At 41.7% G+C, this 23,837-nt stretch overlaps 1 protein-coding gene across 19 annotated transcripts in view; it reads left to right on the top strand.

Annotated features, from left to right (window-relative positions):
• The window catches only part of A1CF (APOBEC1 complementation factor), a 119,530-nt gene that overhangs the window by 42,469 nt on the left and 53,224 nt on the right, over nucleotides 1–23,837 (top strand). For 17 of the 19 annotated variants that reach the window (XR_005559418.1, XM_039365402.1, XM_039365489.1 and 14 more), the window contains exons 7-11: nucleotides 2,969–3,066; nucleotides 4,338–4,608; nucleotides 6,565–6,773; nucleotides 8,091–8,227; nucleotides 10,364–10,497. Coding sequence is in view for 18 of the 19 variants with exons in the window: in XM_039365402.1 (XP_039221336.1) it covers nucleotides 2,969–3,066; nucleotides 4,338–4,608; nucleotides 6,565–6,773; nucleotides 8,091–8,227; nucleotides 10,364–10,497 (849 nt within the window). In the remaining variant the exon portion in view is untranslated. The remainder of the gene's footprint in view (nucleotides 1–2,968; nucleotides 3,067–4,337; nucleotides 4,609–6,564; nucleotides 6,774–8,090; nucleotides 8,228–10,363; nucleotides 10,498–23,837) is intronic. The other 2 variants (XM_039365380.1, XM_039365471.1) reach the window with 1 other exon arrangement.

Here is a 23,837-nt window from a genome sequence, read left to right as displayed (position 1 = left end):
CCAATTCTTTCATTCACTCATTCCATTTCATTTTCACACAGCCTCTCCCTTTTCCCTAACAAAAGGTTCTGTGCTCTGGCCAACCCCCATGCTTTCCAGGTTCTGCCAATTAAACAGATCCTTTCTGCGGCTAGGAAAGGCCAGAAGCAGCAAAATCCAACTGTGATTGGGAAAAAAAAGATCTTCTCACTCACACAAACAGAAATACACACATTTTCTTTGTTCCCCTGGGCTTTAAACTTAAAATTTAGAGGTACTCACCTTCATCTTCTTCCCAAAGCAGCCCTTGAGCTCAAACTCTCAAAACTCCCTTTACTACCCTAGCTCCACATGGGCAAGGCCTGGGAAACCCATCCACAGACACAAGGGGGTCTGCTGCCGGCAAGATGGGGCTTACCAGTCTCAGTCCATTGGAGAGGTTAGCTTGGAGTCCCATCTCGGGGTGCCAAATTGTTAGAAGGAAGGTCTTCATCCTGGTTCATCCAAGCCGGGAATAAATAAGCAAACATGGCGACTGCTTTGGGAAGAAGGTTACAGTTTATTGCAGAAAGATAGTTCTTCAGGAAAGTGCAGAGGAGAGAGGAACAGAGCGAAGGAGAAGGGAAGAGCACATGGGGCAGTAGGCTTTTATACCCCCTCTAGCCTTGTTTGGAATAGTTTCCTTTTCCTGTGGCATGAATCTTGAGGCTGTTTCTGAGTGTTTGTCTAGGCCTTGATATCTGTGGTTTAATTCTATTATCATATCCTGCTTCCCAGGTGATGGGGCTAATGACTCCTAGAGTTTGGGTGGGGTATGCAGATCTTCTCTTTTGTCTTCTTGATTGCTCTGGCTTCAACTTTCTGATGGTTTTACATTTGCATTTGTATGGGCCTAAGCTCTTGCTTGGGGCAGAGAGATAGATTTGGGGCCAGGTTTGGTTTTAAAAAGTCCTTTTGAGGAAAAATATATTTTTCTGCCCTTTTTAATATTTCTTCTCTGGGCTAACTTTCATCAATATGGTTGCAGGAATTGGGTATGTCTAGTCTAATGAAAAGAAGATCTAGGGGAGATAAGATAGCAGCTGCCACAAAGATGGGAGGGTCAAACTATTTTCCAAAGCACCTGAAGGCAGGAAAGTAATCAAGAAGAGAAGCAACCTAGAACTAAGGAGAAATTTCCTAACAGTGAGAAAAATTAACAAGTGGAATGTCTTACCTTCAGAAGTTGTGGGTGCTCCATCACTGGAGGCTTTTAAGAAGAGACTGGACAGCCATTTCTCTGAAATGGCATAGGGTCTCCTGTTTGCACACGGGATTAGACTAGATGACATCCAAAGTCCCTCCCAACTCTGTTATTCTCTGTTCTATGTTCAATGTATCTGCATTTAAGTTTCAAGCTGGTCCCCATTATAACTTTTCTCTATACAGTAATTTAATTCTGAGGCCTGCATTCACTCTCAGAGTTTTTGAGGCAGAGGGTGAAATCCTTCTGTCCACACGGCCATATAATGTTGTAAATTCAAAAACATCAAGTAAGGAATTTCCTTATATTCACATATTTAAAGAACACCAACAAATTTTCAGCAGTTAAGAGTATTTGAAAATTTTAAGGTCTGATGCCAATATTTTTCAAGCACTTCTTAATGAATAGCTGGCACCAGAGTCCTTTTGTATAAAAGTAGGCAAACAAGGGAGATGTGAGAAAGATGCCAGTTTTTGCTGGCAAGTGTAAATTGCCTGCAAATTGGTTGTTACTCAAAAGAAAAAGTAACAGAACAAGCCAGCAATTATAAGGTAGTTATGTTGGGTGAATTTTGCTCATCCCTTTGACCATTGTTTATATAGAGAGTTCAGATTAATGCACTGTGCTCTTTAACATCTAGAGGAACAGCTGAAACATTTTCGGACGGAGATTTAAACTTCATTGCCATCAATATATGGATTGCATCAAGTTCTAACCTCTCCTGTTCATCATTTGCAGGAAAGCTCTGACATTTCTAAACCAACTAAGAAATCAATAAAGCTTTGCTACTACTCAAGTTTCTCTCAAATAAAGAGCTCCTAGTGTTATCAGAAAGCTGCAATGTGTAACTACAGTAGTCCTTCTTTCCCACTTTATTAAATGTTTTTCTAAAAAATAAAAACAACCCCAAAAGTGATAAGAAAAATTCTAAATGGAATACAACAGTGTATGGGCTTCTAATATCATGTGAATGACACAAAACAATTGCCTATCCTACACAACACAGCCTGGTAGTAATGAGCTGTATAGGTATTCCTCAACTTATGACCTCAATTGAGCCCAAAATTGATGTTGCTAAGCAAGACATTTGTTAAGTGAATTTTGCCCAATTTTATGACATTTCTTACCTCAGTTGTTAAGTGAATCACTGTGGTTGTTAAGTTAGTAATGCAGTTGTTAAGTGAATCTGGCTTCCCCATGGACTTTGTTTGTCAGAAGATCACAAAAGGTGATCAGATGACACACACACCCCGACGACTTATAATCATCATAAATATGAGTCAGTTGCCAAGCATCCAAATTTTGATCATGTGAACAGTGGGGATACTACAATGGTCGTAAATGTGAAAAATGGTTATAAGTCACTTTTTTCAATGTTATTGTAACTTTGAACTATCCCTAAATGAATGGTTGTAAGTCAAGGATTACCTGTGACAGGATTGATATGATGGCCTGTTGCTTCTTGCTATGAAGAACAGGACACACAAAAGGAAATTCCCTTTTGGATGCAGCAACTGCTAAATATACCAAAGGGGGAAAATAATACAAAACTTTTAAACTAGTAGAGATTCAAACAGTGCAATTATGGTTTATGGTTTATATTGCCAGGATTTAATCATATGCAGCACAAAAATTATAATTTAAAATTCAAGTATGAGATCCCAGCTTAAAGGCAGAGCATAAGTATATGCCTTTTACTGTACCAATATGCATACTACAGGTCTATCTTCCAAATCTCTACTACAGGTTCAGTGGAACGTGTGAAGAAAATTAGAGACTATGCGTTTGTGCACTTTAATAATCGAGAAGATGCTGTGGAAGCCATGAACATCTTAAATGGCAAGGTAATGATGGATTAGTTCTGCAGTTGCTGGAAGGCAGAGAGAGAGTTGCATGCATGTTGCATAATATGATTCATAATGTTGGTTCTGATACTGGTAACACTGCTGTTGGGGTATAGTGCACACAAATAATGTGCACTATAAAAGGCTTGGCAGAGAGTCTGAAGTGAATTGCTTCTTTTTGCACTTCAGCAGTTTTTCTACTATGAAATATGTGGTTCATTGTTCTTTGGATTTTGAGCTGCCTGATAAATCATTAGAGCCAACCAAAAGCAACTGCATTATTTATAATCCCATAAATGTTCAAGTAGCAAAATACCAGTCTAAACTAGTCCATTTCAACTGTGCACAATTTGTTTTCAAAAATACCAAGTGAGCTCTGTGTGTATGTGTATGTGTTTGTGCCTATGTTTGTTTGTGTCTCTCTGTGTGTGTGTGTGTGTGTGTGTCATGATGTACCTCTCCTGCTGGTCTTCAAACATCTCTGCAAGTCTTGCCCCACTTATGTAGACAATTTTCATACAGTGATACCAAATCTGTATGCCAGTAAATCCAGATTTACACTACAGGAAATCCTCAATTTATAACAGTTTGCTTAGTGACCATTTGAAGTTACAATGGCTCAAAAAGTGACTTATGACCATTTTTCACACTTATGACCATTGTAACATCCTCATGGTCATGTGATCAAAATTCAGACACTTGGCAACTGACTCATATTTATGACTGTTGCAATGTCCCGGGGTCATTTGATCAACTTTTGCGACCTTCTGACAAACAAAATCCTTGGGAAAGCCAGATTCGCTTAACAACCATGTTACTAACTTAACAACTGCAGTGATTCACTTCACAACTGTGCTAGCAAAGGTTGTAAAATGGAACAAAATTCACTTACCAAATGTCTCACTTAGCAAGAGAAAATTTGGGCTCAGTTGAGGTCATAAGTCAAGGACTACCTATATGTATACAATGAAATATTTTCAGAAACTATAATTGCAAATGAGCTACATACCAAAAAAGGCATTTCTTTCATTCCTATGACCCCTTGGTATATGTGTGTATGTATGGGTTAGTATCTAGTATTTTATAAATTATTTATTTTTCTCATCCTATATCTCATATATAGGATGAGATATGTGCTGAATTGGCAAAAGATAGCTCCAAGACCGATGAAGAGGCCTTCATCCTGCAGTGGATAGACAATGACTAGAGTGATGATGATCAAGATGAATGGTATCTCATATATCTTCCTTGTATTCTCTTTCATCTTCAAGGTGTTGGATGGCTCTCCCATTGAAGTTACATTAGCAAAGCCAGTTGACAAAGACAGTTATGTTAGATACACCAGAGGTACAGGAGGACGAGGACCAGCATTGCCAGAATTTACTTACACCTTTGGCCATGTCTATGATCCTGCCACATCTTATCTAGGAGCTCCAGTTTTCTATGCACCACAAGCCTATGCTGCCATTCCCAGCCTTCATTTTCCTGCTGCTAAAGGCCATCTCACCAACAGAGGCATTATTAGGCCTTCATCCATTAGAGGTAATTCTATTGAGCAATGTGAAACGTGTCAGTGTTGTTACCTGGTTGAACTATCCTTCATTATTTTTCTTTTTGATAGGTACATTCTGATATGGAATGGTTCGCTTTAATAAATACCCATGTTCCCTCTCTTACACATATGCACCCATTTTATTTAAAGATCTTTAAGGAAACCTGTATTGCTGTTCAAAATAAAATTAGCCCAACTAATTGACATGTATATGAATGAAATATATGCCTAAAAGAATCTTGGGTGTTGTGATATATGACCTTTATCCAATCTGGTATTTTAAAACTATATTAGAGCTCCCAAATTTAAATCTGCTATATTTAAACTACATTACAGCTCCCAAATTTCCAGTCAATATGCCAATGCCAAGTGGCTGTTATAAGGGTTTTAGTTCAATATAAAGGCACAAATTAGAGAAGGCTAAAATGTATGACTGAGATTTAATTTAAAAAGGTTATCTCATTCAGAATATCAATTGTATTGCTTACAGGAATATTGAGTGAAAATCTGGTTTATGAAGAATTCATAACAGAATTCTTTTGCAACTCTACAAGCAAGTAGCAATTGTATTTAGCAAAAGCATTTAGACACGTTGCAACACTCTCTTGGCGATTTTCAATGTTGAAGCATTATTTGCATATTGCCCCCCAGCACTCTGGGTCCTCATTTTGCTGACCTCAGAAGCATGGAATCAGCCTTGAGTCCCATCAGGATTAAATTCCAGGTTGTGGGCAAAATTTGCCTGCAATACTGCACTTTACCACTGCCCCACCAGGGCTCTTTCTTAGATTTGGGTTATTTGATAGAGCATGAAGTTCTGCTTAAAGGAATAGAACAGACTATTCAGTTTTGAACTAGACCTCTCCTGATTTGCCTTTGATTGAAACCTTAATGAACTAAAAAGTGCCCATGGTAGTGAAATCAAATGTCTCTTTCTAAAAACTAAGAAATTCAGCAAAGAAATATCAAGTGATATACATGGATGTGTGAACCATCCCAAATGCTAACAAAATGAACTAATTCCAATGTGTGATAGGAATGAGGTCAGTAAAACAATCATGTCAAAATTATAGATTAAAATTGAAAAGCTTAACCTTAAATCTCTCTTTTTTTCCCCCAATCTCTACAGCAATTGTGGTTTTGGGCCCCCTGCTTTTTAAAAAAATCCTCCTAGAATTGGCTCCCAGAAAAAAATGAAAATAATAACTGCAGAGAAAAGAGCAAATAAGAAAGTGATTTAGAATTAGTCCAAGACATTCAGTCACCGAGTCTTCAGGCATTTAATAAAAGGGAAAATGGGAAGGCCTGTGTTACATTAATAATGACATAAATAGAAATTCAGTGCAGAAAATATACAATGTGTAAACTAATATTGTGATTGCCCCTTGCAGAAGATTGCAGTTCCCAGGTTCAATGTCTTTTTTTAGCCTGAAATATGTTTAAATAAAAACCTAGGATACCCAAAGACTAAAAATAATTAGAAACCTACATGATACATCCCGGTTCACAATAAAATCCTACTGTTAGCTGTGCGCATTGCTGTGAATTATCACTCTTCATTTCATGGACAATAAATAGAGGTTGTGCTTTGTGTACTGCTCCTTCTCAATGAAGTACATTCTATTAAAATACTAAAAATAATGTAAGAAGCTGAAACTTATAATAGATTATAATGTTATAATAGATCAAGGGTCTTCAAACTTGACAACTTTAAGACTTGTGGACTTCAACTCCCAGAATTCTGGCTGAGGAATTCTGGGAGTTGAAGTCCACAAGTCATAAAAGGGCCAAGTTTGAAGATCCTGCAGTAAAAGGTTACCCACTGTTAATTCTCACATCAAAACTCCACATTAAGCCTGCATGTGCAATCAAGCCTTCCAATACTGTAAGAATCAGGAAGATTTTCCTGTGATTTGATTCAGTTCAATACCTTCTTACATTCCTAGAAATTTACATGAATGTACCTGTAGGGGCTGCTGGAATTAGAGGACTAGGCGGTCGAGGCTACTTGGCTAATCCTGCCCTGGGTCGTGGATACCAGCTGAAAGGAGAAAAAAGAGGGGAGGACAAACTCTATGACCTTTTGCCTGGAATGGAGCTTACGCCAATGAATCACGTCAGTTTAAAGCCACAAGGAATTAAACTTGCTCCACAGGTGGGTAAAACAGATGTAAAGGAAATGTTTCAACTCTTGTTACTACCTTTACCATTCCTGTAAGAAATCTTTGCAGACTGAGCATTTGGGGGGGGGGTATTCTATTTGATTTCACTACACACAGTTTTGACATGGAACAGCATTCCTATATTAGTAACATTGCTTCCCAACTCCTTTCATGCACAATCAGATTATGCTGGATATACTGTCAGATTATAGGAAGTCATCTATGAAAATCCATCCTTTTCTGCACACACAATGCCATGTTATTAACTGATAACCCAAATAAACAATAGTAAACAATAGTTTGTACAGATCAGAAAACTCTTTACCAAAGGTGAAGGTATTTTATGCTTGGCAGAGAAAATGGAGCAAATGTTTGTAAGATTTTTATTTCATTTTGTTTTAAGTCATTGAGTCGGATTTATGGAAAAGTCCATGCAGTTTTCTTGGCAAGATTGCAATGGTGGTTTTCCTACTACACTGCCTTTTTCCAGGATGCTTTCTGGTTTCCCAGTTTAATGTTAAAACAGAGTGACTCATCCAGATCCCTGTTGGTTTCTATGCCTATAGAAACATTGGTATTGGATCCCCCTCTCTCTCTTAATACAGCATTTTAACTGGACCAGTCTTTTTTGGTTTTGATTTTATGATTGTTTTTATTGTAAAGTGACTCCACTTAGAATCACTATATTTAATAAAACAAAGCTATGTACCTTAATAGAATATTTATTAAAGATAAGAAAATGAATGGAGAAATTTTAAAGAACTTTGATAGGCTGCAGATAGCATGAAGCCTTCTGTGTGAAGAGATGCTTATATGGCTAGGAATAAGAGGATACTTCAACCCTCTTTGTCATATGGAAATGGGCATGTCAGGAGACACAGAAAAATCAAATGAGACAGGAATGGGATCTTAAAAAACATATGTGATAAAACAAAAAGAGGTCCAAATGAATGAGAGCTAAATGAAAGTACACAGAACAGAGAAGAGGATGATCAACACAAGAGAAGTAGGTTGAAATAGTTTGAACCAGAAAATGAGTGAGGCCTGATTTGCCAAACAAATGCATGAAGGAAGAGTGAATGGATCAGAACTGATTAGAGGTGAAAAGCAATATATGAATCAATGTATGCCTGAGATGGAAGAAGGGCAGCTTGCACAAATAAAAAATTATGGAAGAAAGGTATAGTGTCAAGTAGATTTAGGTAGGCATTTCTTTGTCCTTATCACCTGCCTACTCACTTCTTTTGTGATTTGCATAATGCCATTCCATAGGTGGTGGGAATGTCATTAGATTCATTTTGTCATTATAGATATTAGAAGAAATCTGCCAGAAGAATAACTGGGGACAACCTGTTTACCAACTTTATTCTGCCATTGGACAAAACCAAAGACAACTCTTCTTATATAAAATCAATATCCCTGCCCTCGCCACTCAGAATCCTACAATGTAAGTAGCTATTATAGCCACTGGGCTTAACTAGGGTTGAGGGGTTTTGTAAATAAACAATTACAATCCCTGGATAATTTGAAATTGCAAAAGAATTAGAAGGATGTGGAAGAGCAGCTGCAGCAGCATCTATATTGAAATTCCATTTTTTTAAAAAACAAAGATTTTTGATGTTTAGGTTTCAGAATAAATAAAGATGAATTTAGATACATTGATACACATACGTGTATCTACAACTGTGTATGTGTTTGTGTAGACTAGACTAGAATATAAATGACATTTAAATATAAACCAGAGAAGTGAGTGCTTTCTAATAACCCAACCAGCATGGCCAAAGATGAAGGATGCTTGGCCTTACATCTCATCAACATCTGGAGGTCCATATGTTCCTCATAAAATCTAAAACCTACACATCCAAATGGATTCTCAGTGAGCCAAGAATCCTACAGTGATAAACTAATTCTGCATGGTTTAGTATCTGTGCCGTGTAGCCTGATAAATTGAGGCATATGGATTCTCCATGGCTATTTATGTAGAAATGATGGCTCAATTTAAGACTCCTACCTAAATGGGGAAGTTTTCTCATCATTGTTGGTATTCTGGCACTTAATCTTATTTTGTATCTAATTTTATTGTTCAGTGGAATTCCTAATTCCACTAAATGCTGCTTTTATGATTTAACAACAACAACAACAATAATAATAATACTTCAGAATTCAAACAGACAAGCACCTGCAACATAACACCCCAGACTTAACAATTGTCGATAAGAAAGACAAAAAAGTCTGGATAGAACTGGAGAAGATAACAAAATACAAAGGCCTACAAATAGAAATAGAAAGACTGAGGCAAAGGCAAGCAAGGGTAGTACCAATAGTAATAGGTGCCTTGGGCGCAATCCCAAAACAACTAGAGCACCACTTGAACACCACTGGCATTGACAAATTCGCCATTAGTCAATTGCAAAAGGCGGCCTTATTAGGAACTGCTTCCATCTTGCGACGATATCTGTAATACCATCAAATATCCACATCTGCCTATCCCAGGTAAGGACTCGATAGATAGACAAAATGCCAAATCCAGTCTGAACATCTGGCTGACTGTGCGATGATGAAGAAGAAGAAGAAGAAGAAGAAGAAGAAGAAGAAGAAGAAGAAGAAGAAGAAGAAGAAGAAGAAGAAGAAGAAGAAGAAGAAGAAGAAGAAGAAGAAGAAGAAGAAGAAGAAGAAGAAGAAGAAGAAGAAGAAGAAGAAGAAGAAGAAGAAGAAGAAGAAGAAGAAGAAGAAGAAGAAGAAGTTGGAAGGGATCTTGGAGGTCATCTAGTCCAACCCCCTGCTCAGTCAGGAAACCCTATACCATTTTGGACAAATGGATGTCCAGTCTCTTCTTAAAAACTTCCAGTGTTGGAGCATTCACCGCTTCTGGAGGCAGGTTGTTCCACTGGTTAATTGTTCTAACTGTCAGGAAGTTTCTCCTTAGTTCTAGGTTGCTTCTCTCCTTGGTTAGTTTCCATCCATTGCTTCTTGTCCTGCCTTCAGGTGCTTTGGAGAATAGCTTGACTCCCTCTTCTTTGTGGTAGCCCCTGAGATATTGGAACACTGCTATCATGTCCCCCCTCGTCCTTCTCTTCATTAAACTAGACATACCCAATGTCATACAATGAACTCTAAAAGCAGATGCAGGAGCCCCAGAGGGTGAAAAATAAGCTCTGACATACTATCCCATACCCGCTAACTCTTTTCTCTGGTTAAATTAAGGATTAACAAAAAGCCACAACAAAAAAGCTTTGAAAACAGCAAAGACTGAGAAGAGAAACACTTAAAATCAGAAGTGCCAATGCTGACTAAGGTCCAATGCATTTCAGGAGAAAAAAAAAAATCCTTTCTTTAGTGACATTCCAAAGTGTACTAAAAATATACAAGATTACATTTACATTTCATAGTGAAATAATTTACAAACTGATATCTGTTATCAATTATTTTGCAGGCATATTGATTAATGTAGGATTATTTTAAATTATTAAATTATTTTAAGCTGGTCAGTGATTCAGCCAGAGGAGGAATGCAAGGGACTGTTCCCAAAAGTACTAACTTTGAGAAGATCAAAGCAATTAATATTTGCTGCTTTTTTTTATAGACATCCCTTCACACCACCAAAGCTAAGTGCCTATGTAGATGAAGCCAAAACATACGCAGCAGAACATACTCTTCAGACACTGGGGATTCCCACTGAAGGAGCAGAAAACTCTGCCACTAATGTACCGTTTCCTGGTATGTAATGGTTGTATTTTGCATCAGACTAACTTAAATTAAACTAAGAAAGTTTAGCAACAAACCTCTGCATAAAATCTTCTGAAATTCTGGTGACTCCTGACTATTACAGCATGGTGGGGCATGAGGAAAAGAATTGATGCCAAATGGGTTTTTTTGTGTGTGAAATATTACAATCCAAATATTTTTTCCCCAGGATAATTAAATGTAACCCTATAAATTGACTATTCATAACGAAATTCTAAAGAATTTGCTTTTAGAAGAATGGGTACAGGTTTGCCGTCAGAGTACATATTTAAAGGTAGCAAAATCACAGTCACATTGAATTCTTGCACCTTTGCAAGTATTTAGCTGCTTCTCATTATGATAGTTCAGTTTTTAAAAATCACTGTTTCTTTGGGCAATTAACAGCTTAGTCAGACTGCTGCATACTCAACCAAAATTAGAAGTGTCATTAAAAGAAGTCTTAAGGGAAATGTATGAAACTGCTCTGAAACACAGAGCTTGAATTAACACTTTTGGTTTATTCCAATAAATGGCCTTTTTGCTATCACACAAACTTTTTTTTTTATTTTAAATTTTGGCAGCCAGTGGCAATAACACCAACGAAGTGTGGGAGTGATTTGTGTGTGTATGTGAATCGATTGACTCATTCTCCAGTTTTGTAAGCCACAATTACACTTCTCAAGTAAGAATGAGCGCTGACATGCAAACAGCGGTTTCTGTGTTAGGGTACTATTTTTTCAGAGTGAATTCCCTATCCTGCTTCAGTGATTTCAGTAAAGCCTGAGAAATGTAACAGATGAACATGGATGAGCACAAAGCTTTGAGTCATTTGCAGTTTTTAACAATTACTAGAAAGCTAGTGTGATGAGCTAGGACAGGGGTGTCAAACTCAATTTCACTGAGGGCCGCATCAGCATTGTGGTTGCCCTTGGGGGGGCTGGGTGAGTGTGGCCAGAGTGAGTGCAGCCTACTGGGTGGACGTGGATGGAGTGGGTGTGGCCTACTGGATGGGCGTGGCCAGTTCTACATCATTCGCATCAAGGGTGCCTGTGGGGGCCTGGGCAGGAGTGGGACAGATCTTAGGGTCAGGATGGCTTCATGAGCCACATGAAACCACTTCGTGGGCCGCATCCGGCACCCTGGGCCTTGTGTTTGACATGTCTGGGCTAGGAGAAGGGAGGAATCTCATTGTAGAAAAGCAAGGCATAGAAACACCTAGCAGGCCCCTACAGCCATAGAAGTACACGGATACATATATACATGAATCAGGACAAAGTCATAGTTCCAGTGCTAATATATAACTACGGGTAGTCCTGGACTTACGTCCACACTTGAGCCCTAAATTTCTATTGCTAAGCGAGACAGTGGTTAGGTAAATTTTGCTCCATTTTACGACTTTCCTTGCCACAGTTGTTAAGTGAACCCCTGCAGAGGTTAAGTTAGTAATACAGTTATGAAGTGAAACTGGCTGCCCCATTGACTTTGCTTGTCAGAAGGCTGTTGAAAGATGACCACATAGCCCAGGACACTGCAACCGTCATAAGTATGAGTCCATTGCCAAGCATCTGAATTTTGATTGCATGACCATGGGGATACTGCAAAGGCCGTTGTTGAGTCCTTGGATCAACGGCGAATGAAGAGAAGACATTCTGCTCATTACAACAGACTTTATTCAACAGTTCACACTCTCCGACACAGCTCTGAGGCTCGCAGGCCTCTCTGACTCCTTTTAACAACGTCCCCGTGCAGAATGTAACAATTAGGCACGCTCTGAGCCTCGTGCATGTGTGCGAAGCCGGCGCCAGCCTGTCTGGTCCCGGGCAGCTTGCAACTGCCCGGGACCATTGCAACGTCCCGAGCCTGCCTTTGCAGGCTCAGGACACAACACCCCTTCCCCCCCGGATGAGACTTATTAACTATATAGGTAGTTATACGTGACCTCAACATGAGCGTGGTGTGCCAACCCCAAACCTGCACATCTATTGCAGCTGTGCAATACCCGCACCACAAATGGTACCGGGCTATAATTCTGGGATTAATACCCAATGCCCATACTTCCATTTTTCACAACAGCAGGCACCCTCTCACTTTTTCTGCTTTGCCAGCAGGGTTACAAAGTCCTCAAGATACTTGGGAGATCTTTTTACTCTCTGTGACCTCCTTAGATTCTGAGAATCCCCTACTTCCTCTTGTACAGAGGATGACGTGGAGTTGCCCCCTCTTTCAAACCCTGGTGGTCCCCATGAACTGTGCCCTGTTGCCTGGTCTGCTTGCTTGCCCACCGGGCCCGTCAGACCAGGACTTTGCTCCCCCATGAACCTGGTTGACCTGCCTAACTGTAGGCTCTCGGGCCCCTCTTACTGTTTGGCATTTCTGTAGAGCCCTCCAAGCCCACAATGGACCTATCAAGGGAACGCATCCCTTCACTCCCAAGCCCCATAACGGGATTGTCTGGGGTTTCTGCAGTGCCCCAAAACTCAGTTGCCCCCCAATCTATGCCGGAGGTGCCAGAATTGGAATTTACCCCTCCGACCACCTCCCTATGTGAAGGCTTCCTTCTGGAAACAGTGGCAGTACTGGGCCAACTTGACTGTTTGTGTGCCAGCTCTCTTGCAATGTTTGGGTTATTAGGATGCTCCCAGTTATTCTCCCTGACTGGAGTGCTGAATGGTATTTGTGAATGATGAGTATGCCCCCTGGGTGACTCCCTGGCTGGAGTAGGCACTGGTGCCTGTGTGATTTCTTGTTCCCTTGAATTCCTGTTTGGAACACTTGCGGAACCTTGGAACAGGCCGTCTGTGGCCTCCCAGTTTGGCCCCGGCTGCTGCCAACACCTCTCCCTTTGCCCATAGTGGTCCCCCTCAGTACTTGAATGGTCTTGACAGCAGTGGTTGAAGAGACAGGTACAACCTCAAGCCACTTTGAATAGCTGTCAACAAGGACCAAGAAGAATTGACCCTGAAAGGGCCCAGCGTAATCAATGTGCACCCTAGACCAAGGTGACTATGTTTCCTCCCATCTATGTACAGGAGCCTGAGGCATTTCCGGGCGTGAGCACTGACACAAGTGTCATCCGTGCACCTGAGCCTCTATTTCCCTGTCTAACCCTGGCCACCACAAATGGCTGCGCACAAGCGCCTTCATTCTGACAATGCCAGGATGGCCCTCAGGAAGGGAAGCCAAGACCCTAGGCCTCATTGAGGTAGGAATAACAACTCTGCTGCCCCACAGCAGACAACCTGAAAAATGGATAACTCATGTTTCTTAAGCCAGAAACTCTGAAACTCAGCACCTAGACAACTCTCTGGCCATCCAGACAAAACCCAGGACAATACACGAGTGAGTGTGAGGTCCGTGGCTGATTCAGCAGCCACATCCCTGGCATTTAAAGGTGACTCAGGCAATGCCTGAATGGAAAAAATGTTGATGGCAGGGGTAGGGGCAGCCTCTACCATTTGTAAAGGTATTCTGCTAAGGCCATCAACATGGCCCATTTCCTTGCCAGGTTTGTGAACCAAAGAAAAGTCATAGGCTGACAGAAAGATGGACCATCTCAGCATTCTGGGGGAGATGATATGGGGGGTTTGTTTGTTTGTAGTAAACAACCCCAACAGAGGCTTATGGTCAGTGTAGACTGTGAAGTGTCTGCCATATAGGAAATCATGGAATTTTTTAATTCCAGCAACAATGGCCAAGGCTTCTCTATCCATCTGAGCGTAGGTTCGCTCAGCAGAAGACAAGGTTCTAGAGTAATATGCAACAGGAACCTGAGTTCCATCAGGTCTTAGATTGCTAAGTACTGCTCCCACCCCATAAGGGGAAGCATCACAAGCGATGCACACAGGAAGAGTTTCATTAAAATGTGCAAGCACATCATTTGATGTAAGTAAGGCCTTAACCTCATTGAAGCTTGCTTCATGTGCTTGTGACCATTGCCACACTGCCTGTTTGTCCAAGAGCCGATGAAGTGGCTCAGCTACATTAGCTTTGTTAGGTATGAATACATTGTAAAAGTTCAAGAGGCCCAGAAAAGCTTGTAATTCAGTTTTAGACTTAGGCCTAGGAGCCTGCAGGATAGCCTTTAATTTAGACTCAGCAGGGTGAATGCCCTCGACATCTATTCTGAATCCCAGGAAATCTGTAGAAGACACTCCAATTTTGCATTTGTCTTTTTTAAGCTTGAGGCCTGTTTTCCTGAAACGCAGCAGCACAGCCCACAACCTCTCAGCTAAATTTTGAGTGGATTCTCCTGCTATTAGGACATCATCAAAATAGGGGCAAACCCCTGGTATATCCCTCAGGGTGTTTTCCATTACGCTTTGGAAAATTCCAGGAGCCACATTTACTCCAAATTGTAGTCTTTTGACTTTGAATGCCCCCCTATGAGTTACAATAGTTTGTGCTTCGGCAGCAGCTTCATCAACAGGTAACTGTTGATAAGCCTGTGCTAAGTCCAGCTTTGCAAAAACACACCCCCCTTTGAGGGAGGCCAAAATGTGGCTGACTACAGGTACAGGATATGCATGCTGTTGCAATGCCTTGTTTAGAGTGCATTTGTAATCTGCACAGATGCGAATGTCCCCTTAAGCCTTAAGAGGCGTGACAATGGGAGTTTCCCAAGGACTTGAGTCAATAGGTTCTAAGACACCTTGCTGAATCAATTTGTCCAATTCAGCATCAATTTTCCCTTTCAAAGCAAAGGGTACTCTCCTTGCTTTTACTCTGATAGGAGTGACAGTGGGGTCCAGTTTCAAGGAAACTGGAGGGCCTTTGTATGTTCCCAGCTGAGGGCTGAAGACATCTGCAAATTCTTTGCAGACTTCCTGTAGACCTAATGTTTGCAAGCTGTGAAGCCCTGTAACTTGTATTCCCAAGGCCTCAAACCAATCGAGTCCAGTGAGACTCGTGCGTTCACCCCCAACTATCAATACATCTAATGGACCTTCAAAATCCTTCTGTTGTACATTAAGGGTGGCCTCCCCCTTAACACACACTTTGGAATTTTGGAAGTCTGTCAAGACTATGTTGGATGGCCTAAGCTTGGCCTGGAACCCACTGCTAGAGCAAATATTTCTGAAAGTGTGAATAGAAATAATTGAAAGGGCAGATCCAGTGTCCAGTTCCATAACCAATGGAACTCCCTGCAACTTCACCTTAAGTGACAGTTTCTTTTTAAGTGGCCTGTGTGTGCCTGTCCTATAAATGCTTCTACGTGATGCACAGAAACCCACCCTGTTTTGGCTGGGAACCCTGATACCTTTCAGGTGCAATTCTTCTCGTGGTTGTACCTTCTGATGGCCCAGACACACAGCTGCTATGTGGCCTTGCTTTCCACATGCTCTACAGATTGCAGAACGAAACCTGCAGCCGGTTCTCCTGTGGCGACCTCCACACCCGAAGCACTTGGGCACAGCTGAAGACTTTTCTTTGCCTTCCTTTTTGCTTCCTTTCTCTGGCTGGGTAGAGATGATCCACTTCTTCTTCTTCTTCCTGGACTCCCTCATGGTGCACGGAGACGGCTTCTGGGTTGTTCCTGATAGGCCTCATATTCTTGACTGCCCCACCTGCTGCCTCTTCTGCAGTGACCTCTCTCAAGGCATCTTGGAATGAGATATCCTCTTTTGCAAAGAGTCTCTGTTGCTCTGTTTCTAAGCCCGCATACCAAACGGTCTCCCAGCCTTTCTTCTAAACTTTAAAGTCACAAGGCTTAGCTGTTCTTCTTAATGCTGCAATGTATTCTTTAGCTGATTCACCAGCTCTTTGATCCCTCTGTTCAAAAGTGTGTCTCCACGCAATAACAGACAACTTGGGCTGAAAATGTTCCTTCAATAACTTTTTTAAATCTGTGTAAGTGACAGATTCCAAAGGAGCAGGGGCTGCTAAGTTTTCTGCAATTTCAAATGCATCTTGACCACAGACACACAGCAAAGTAGCGGCCTTCAAGCCATCTTCTCTTACTTGATTTACTCTAAAGTAATTTTCTACTCTGGCAACATAAGACTCCCATCTTTCTGGGTGATTAACCTCGAATTCAGACAGTCTTCCTATCTTCGCCATTCTTGCTTCTTACTCTAGGAAGGGGTCTATCAGCCAGCTTACCTCCAGCGACACTGTACTGGCAGGCCAGGTGCTGAATTTAACACCATCTTCCTCTCTCCAGGACTCCTGGGATGAGCTCACAAATCTTCTTCTTTGATCTTGCAAACGACCCCATCCTCGTCGCCAGTGTTGAGTCCTTGGATCAACGGCGAATGAAGAGAAGACATTCTGCTCATTACAACAGCCTTTATTCAACAGTTCACACTCTCCAACACAGCTCTGAGACTCGCAGGCCTCTCTGACTCCTTTTAACAACGTCCCCAGGCAGAATGGTAACAATTAGGCGCACTCCGAGCCTTGCGCATGTGTGCGAAGCCGGCGCCAGCCAGTCTGGTCTCGGGCAGCTTGCAACTGCCCAGGACCATTGCAACATCCTGAGCCTCAGGACACAACAGCCGTGATTGTGAAAAAAGATCATAAGTCACTTTTTTTCAGTGCTGTTGTAACTTCAGTCACTAAATCATCATCATCATCATCCCCCAGTGAGGTACTACCTTGACGTGGTTGTGGGCTTGTGTACTTTGAGGAATATGAGAGCTATGCCAGAGGTTCAACCATACTGGATAGGTCTCATCAGAGGAGTCAGACAAGGAGTGTCTCTCTCATAAAAAATATGGTGAGACGTAAATTTCAGAAAGCCATACCGGCTTGGATGTCACCCGTGTTAACAAGGTCCGCACTAGATGTTGGAGTTCCTGGCTATTTGGTGAAAAATGGGTTACATTTCAGGATTGTTGGCTGAACAACCAGGGCCAGCAGCTGCAGAACTACTGAAATAAAAGGTGTTTACCCGTCGCAAATACATAGTGATTGAAAACAAAGAAATAATGATCTGTTACTACAGATTAAATCCAACAAGAAGAGGATATCTAAAATGAATGTACCAGTTCTGGAAAGAACATAATCCAGAATCAGAAATAACAGAACAGAGACTAGCAGATCAACGCCGATTTATAATACGAAATAAAGTATTCACAGAATTGGATGAACTGCAAAGGTTTACCCAGGGCAAAGAAATCAAAGCCTTGCCAGAAGTAATTCAGAATGTAGAGGCAAATTAGGGGGAGTTGGCAGGAATCCAGCAGAGATATGCAACTGTTCACATTTGGAAACCAGGCACCTCTTCCTCAGGAAGAACAAAACCCTCTAACTAAAGAAATAAAAGAATTGAAACAAAGAAAAACTGAGCATCTAGAACAGCACAAAAAATAGAATAAGGCTGCCTGCATTGAAGCTTGTTCCAAAGAAACAGTTAACAGAAGCATTAAAAGATGCAAATACTGCAATATCAAGTATAAGCACCAATTCACTGCAAGAAACAAACCAATTAATGTACAGCACAGCTGCAGTTATAACTGAATACCTGGGATGCAAAATCAACAAAGAAGAAAAACAAACAAACAGTACACCACAAAAATGGAAGGTTAGACTAGAAAATAAGACCAGCAAGTTAAGATCACATGCAAGCAAGCTAGAACAGATGAAAGAAAAGAAACTGAAGAACAAGAAGACCAAAGAATGCCTTATCAAGAAATACCACTTAGAAACAAGGAAGATCAAGGAAGCACTGGAAATAATAAAGCAGCAAATAACAGCTATAGCCAGGAAAATCAGTAGATACGAAGCTCGAATTGTAAATTCCAGTTTCAGTCCAATCAGAAACATTTCTACCAATCCATCAATGGAGAAACTGCAATGAATCAGTCAGTACCTGACAAGGAAGAAACTGCAGTTCTGGAAGCAGATATGGGATAACCCAAGAAATACAACAAGGATGCAGCTTGGTTAAAAGAACTGGATGCAAATAAAACAGAAGTTGAAATGAGAGAACTAGTAGTAACAACAAAAATGGTAGAAAAAAGAGCAAGGAAGATCAAAAATTGGTCAGCACCAGGTGAAGATGAACTGCATGGGTTTGGGTTGAAGCATCTAACTGTTATATACCCACTCATTGCCAAGCAGTTCAACAATATACTACAAGGAGGAGAAATTGAAAAGTGGCTAACAACTGGGAAAACCTACCTAATAATGAAAAATCCAGCAAAAGAAGCAACACCAGGCAACTACAAGCCAATTACTTGCTTACCAACAACTTTCAAATTGCTAACTGGTGTGGTAGCTGATGCATTACAATAGCATCAGCTATTGTTGAAAACAATCTCTTTCCATCTGAGCAGAAAGGAAACCACCCCAATAGCAGAGGAACAAAAGATCAACTGCTAATAAACAAAATGATCTTGGAAAACTGCAAGAAAAGGAAGACCAACCTGAATGTGGCATGGATTGACTACAAAAAGGCATTTGACTCTCTGCCACATGACTGAATAATCAAGTGCCTAGAAATAATAGGAGTCAGTAGAAACATCAGAAAATTTGTGCAAAATCGATGGCACAATGGAAGACACAGTTGCAGGTCAATGGTGAGAGGCTGGGAGAGGTTAAAGGAATATTTCAAGGAGATTCATTATCACCATTACTATTTGTTACTGCACTGTTTCCTCTGTCAACAACAGTGAATAACTCAGGACTTGGCTATCAAACATCAAAAACATCTACCAGACTATCCCACTTCCTTTACATGAATGATCTGAAGCTGTATGGAAAAACATCATCTGAAATAGAATCACTGCTCAACATTGTCCACATATATAGCTAACATATTGCAATGGAGTTTGGCTTGGACAAATGTGCCACACTTCAAACTATCAAACAAGGAAAAATATTGAAAACTGAAGGAATCAAGATGCCCCATGAAAATAACATTAAGAGTCTGGATGAGGAAGATTACTACAAATACTTGGGTATCCTTCTAGCTGACAACATCAAGCACACTGAAGTCAAGAAAAAGATTAGAAATGAATACATCAGGAGAGAGAAGAAGATCTTAAAATCCAAACTCAGTGGAGGAAATACCATGAAAGCAATCAACACCTGGGCAATTCCAGTCATTAGATACACAGCTGGAATAGCGGACTGGACCCAAGCAGAATTAAAAGCAATGGATAGAAAGACCAGAAAAATAATGACAATGAATCATGCCCTTCATCCACACAGCGACATTGACAGACTCTATCTACCAAGGCAAATAGGTGGGCATGGAATACTGCAAGTACATCAGATGGTTGAAGAAGAAAAAATGGCTTTGGAAGAATATCTGAAAGACAATGATGAAGATGCACTGAAATTAGTATATCAGGAAGGCTTACTGACTACTGGAGAGACCAAACTGGCTTACAAGAAAGACCAAATGAAGAACAGAATAGAGGCATGGGAAGACAAAGCACTACATGGCCAGTACATTTTAAAAATAGCTGGGGAAGCAGATAATAACAAGACCTGGCAATGGCTAAGAGCAGGAAAATTGAAGAACTAACCAAGAGACTAATTTTGGCTGGGCAAGACCAAGCCTTAAGGACAAATGCATACAAAGTCATACAAAATTGAAAAGACAGCAGCAGACGGTAGGTGCCACCTATGCAAAGAAGCTGAAGAAACAGTGGGCCACTTGGTAAGCTGCTGCAAGAAGATCGCACAGACTGACTACAAGCAGCAGCATGACAAAGTAGCAACAATGGTGCACTGGAAGATCTGCAACAAATATCATTTACCTGTAAGCAAGAACTGGTGGGATCATAAAATAGAGAAAGTCATAGAAAATGATAAAATTAAACTGCTCTGGGACTTCAGAATTCAAACAGACAAGCACCTGCAACGTAACACCCTGGACTTAACAATTGTCAATAAGAAAAACAAAAAAGTCTGGATAGTGGACGTGGCAGTGCCTGGAGACATTAGAATAGATGAGAAAGAACTGGAGAAGAGAACAAAATACAAAGACCTACAAATAGAAATAGAAAGACTGTGGCAAAGACAAGCAAGGGTAATACCAATAGTAATATTAGGTGCCTAGGGTGCAATCCCAAAACAACTGGAGCATCACTTGAACAACATTGGCATTGACAAATTCACCATTAGTGAATTGCAAAAGGCGGCCTTACTAGGAACTGCTTCCATCTTGCGACGATATCTGTAATACCATCAAACTGTTCTATAGCTGTCCTTGTTAAAGGCACAAGGACCAAACCCCTGTTGATAAAATAGGCTGGAGACTTAAAATAAAACAAAACCTCTTTTAATATGGGTGACAAACCTGTCAAATAGTCCAGAAACAAAAGCAGCAAAACACAATCAAATGGCGGAAATAGTCCACAGGAAACATGATACAAACAGAAAATTAGTCACCGGCAAGATGAACAGAACATGATCCCATGAAGTACTTTGCAAACTTTGCCTTCAGCAACCAGCACCGCTCACACCTCCCCTTTTTATACAGCAGTCCCAGGGAGTTGCCTCTCAGTGCCTTCTCCTTTTCCCCTGGAGTTGTCGTATTGACTGCTGCTGATCTGCTCTTGCTAATTGCCGACATGTACGAGCATCAGTCAGCATGTCCATCAGGTGTAAGTCCTCTGAGTCTGACTCATTCTCCTCACACAGCTGAGCTTCATCAGGAACACGACTGGAGGGCCCAGGCTCTTCATCAAACTGTGAGTTTTGTAATTCATCAGAGCCTCCCTCTGACCCTGATGGCCCTTCAAATGCCTCCTCCTCCTCCTCCTCAGATTCCTCAGACTCAGCTGTTGGGAACACAGGCTGGCACGGAATCACGACACTATCCCGCACCGCAGGGCCCTTCCCCTGGGTCTGCCGATCCGGATGCGGTCGGGATGGGAATTGGTAATGAAAAGCGGTCACCAAGGCAGGAGCATGAACAGTTGGTTGCATCCTCCCAGGTGAACTCCTCTGGTCCGTAGCCTTTCCATTCAATCAGATACTGGAAGCGACCTTTCACCCAACAGGAGTCCAAATGCTGGCAACCTCGTACTCGGGAGCTCTGTCTCCCTCACATTGTTCCGGTGGTGGAGGTTTGGCTCGGTGGAGTGGACACGCCGGTTGCTCAGGGACCAACAGAGAACGGTGAAAGACCCGATGTACCCGCAGGGAACATGGCAGAGTTAAGTGATAGGTGACCGGATTGATGACAGCCTCAACTGGGAACGGTCCTACATATTGGTGGTCTAATTTCTTGGCTGGCCGGGTTGACGGTAGGTTCCTGGTGGACAGCCATACCCGATCTCCCACCATTAATGGAGGCGTATCCCACCTCGACCGATCAGCAAACCTTTTGTAGTCAGCCTTGGCCTTCTCCAACTGTTGCTGCACCAATCAATGGATCGCCTGTAACTCTGTCATGTAGTCGTTCGCTTTTGGTACTGGTGTGTCTAGAAAAGAAGGAAAAACCGAGGGTAATAGCCCACATTGGCTAAGAATGGTGTCATTTGCGTGGAGGCGTGCTGTGAGTTATTGAACGCAAACTCAGCCACCGCCAGATAGTCCACCCAATTGTTCTGCTGCTGATTGACATAGCAGCACAGATATTGCTCCAGGATCCCAATGACCTTCTCGGTCCCTCTGTCAGTTTGGGGATGATATGCGGACGAGAGGCAGATCTTGACATCCAATGCCTGCATCAACCCCTGCCAGAAAAGGGCTGTGAACTAGGCCCTCTATCGGACATGACCATATCAGGAAGGCCATGCAGCTGGAACACCTGCTGGATAAACATGCGACCGGTGGAGCGGGCCGATGGCAAGCCACGGCATGGGATGAAATGTGCCATCTTGGTCAGCATGTCCACCACCACGAACACCGTCGTGAATCCAGAAGACGGGGGTAAGTCCGTCAGGAAGTCCATGGACACAGCCCCCCAGGGTCTTTTGGGTGTTGGCAAGGGCTGCAGTAGTCCAGGTGGGGCCCCTGTCACTGATTTGGCCTGCCTACATGGGATATAGGAGGAGACGTAGGTCTGGACGTCGTGTCAGACTCAGGGCCACCAGAAGCTACAGGAGACCAAGTTCAGGGTCTTGAACAGGCCAAAATGCCCCGCTGCCGGATTGTCGTGACACTGGCTGAGGATGAGTCCCCTGAGCGGCCCTCCATGAAAATAGAGCCAATCATGATAGTGGAGAAGTCCATACGTGACTGTCCATGGGGAATTGGGCCCCACCTCCTCCTTTCGCTGAGCCACCCACCCATCCTCCACCTCCTCCTCAGATTCCTCAGACTCAGCTGTTGGGAACACAGGCTGGCACGGAATCATGACACAAACATTCATATCTGCCTATCCCAGGTCCTTGGTAAGGACTTGATAGATAGACAAAAATGCCAAATCCAGTCTGAACATCTGGCTAACTGTGTGATGATCAATAATAATAACAACAACAACAACTGGAGCACCACTTGAACACCATTGGCATTGACAAATTCGCTATTAGTCAATTGTAAAAGACGGCCTTACTAGGAACTGCTTCCATCCTGCGACGATATCTGTAATACCATCAAACATCCACATCTGCCTATCCCAGGTCCTAGGTAAGGATTCGATAGGTAGACAAAATGCCAAATCTAGTCTGAACATCTGGCTGACTGTGCGATAATCAATAATAATAATAATAATAATAATAATAATAATAATAATAATAATAATAATAATAATAATAATAATAATAGTTAAGAGCAGGAAAATTGAAGAAAGAGACCAAGGGACTAATTCTGTCTGCACAAGATCAAGCCTTAAGGACAAATGCATACAAAGTCAAAATTGAGAAGACAGCAACAGACAGTAAGTGCCGCCTATGCAAAGAAGCTGAAGAAACAGTGGACCACTTGGTAAGCTGTTGCAAGAAGATTGCACAGACTGATTACAAGCAGCGGCATGACAAAGTAGCAACAATGGTGCATTGGAAGATCTGCAAAAAATATCATTTGCCTGTAAGCAAAAACTGGTGGGATCATAAAATAGAGAAAGTCATAGAAAATGATAAAATTAAACTGCTCTGGGACTTCAGAATTCAAACAGACAAGCACCTGCAACATAACACCCCAGACTTAACAATTGTCGATAAGAAAGACAAAAAAGTCTGGATAGTGGACGTGGCAGTGCCTGGAGACAGCAGAATAGACGAGAAAGAACTGGAGAAGATAACAAAATACAAAGACCTACAAATAGAAATAGAAAGACTGTGGCAAAAGCAAGCAAGGGTAGTACCAATAGTAATAGGCTAGAGCACCACTTGAACACTATTGGCATTGACAAATTTGCTATTAGTCAATTGCAAAAGGCGGTCTTACTAGGAACTGCTCCCATCCTGCGACGATATCTGTAATACCATCAAACA

This window comes from Crotalus tigris, unplaced genomic scaffold, assembly GCF_016545835.1.
Source record: "Crotalus tigris isolate CLP2741 ecotype Arizona unplaced genomic scaffold, ASM1654583v1 scf7180000017593.213868, whole genome shotgun sequence".
Taxonomy (NCBI): Eukaryota; Metazoa; Chordata; class Lepidosauria; order Squamata; family Viperidae; genus Crotalus; species Crotalus tigris.
Note: the sequence above shows the minus strand (reverse complement) of the source record. Positions and strands in the feature narration are given on the sequence as shown.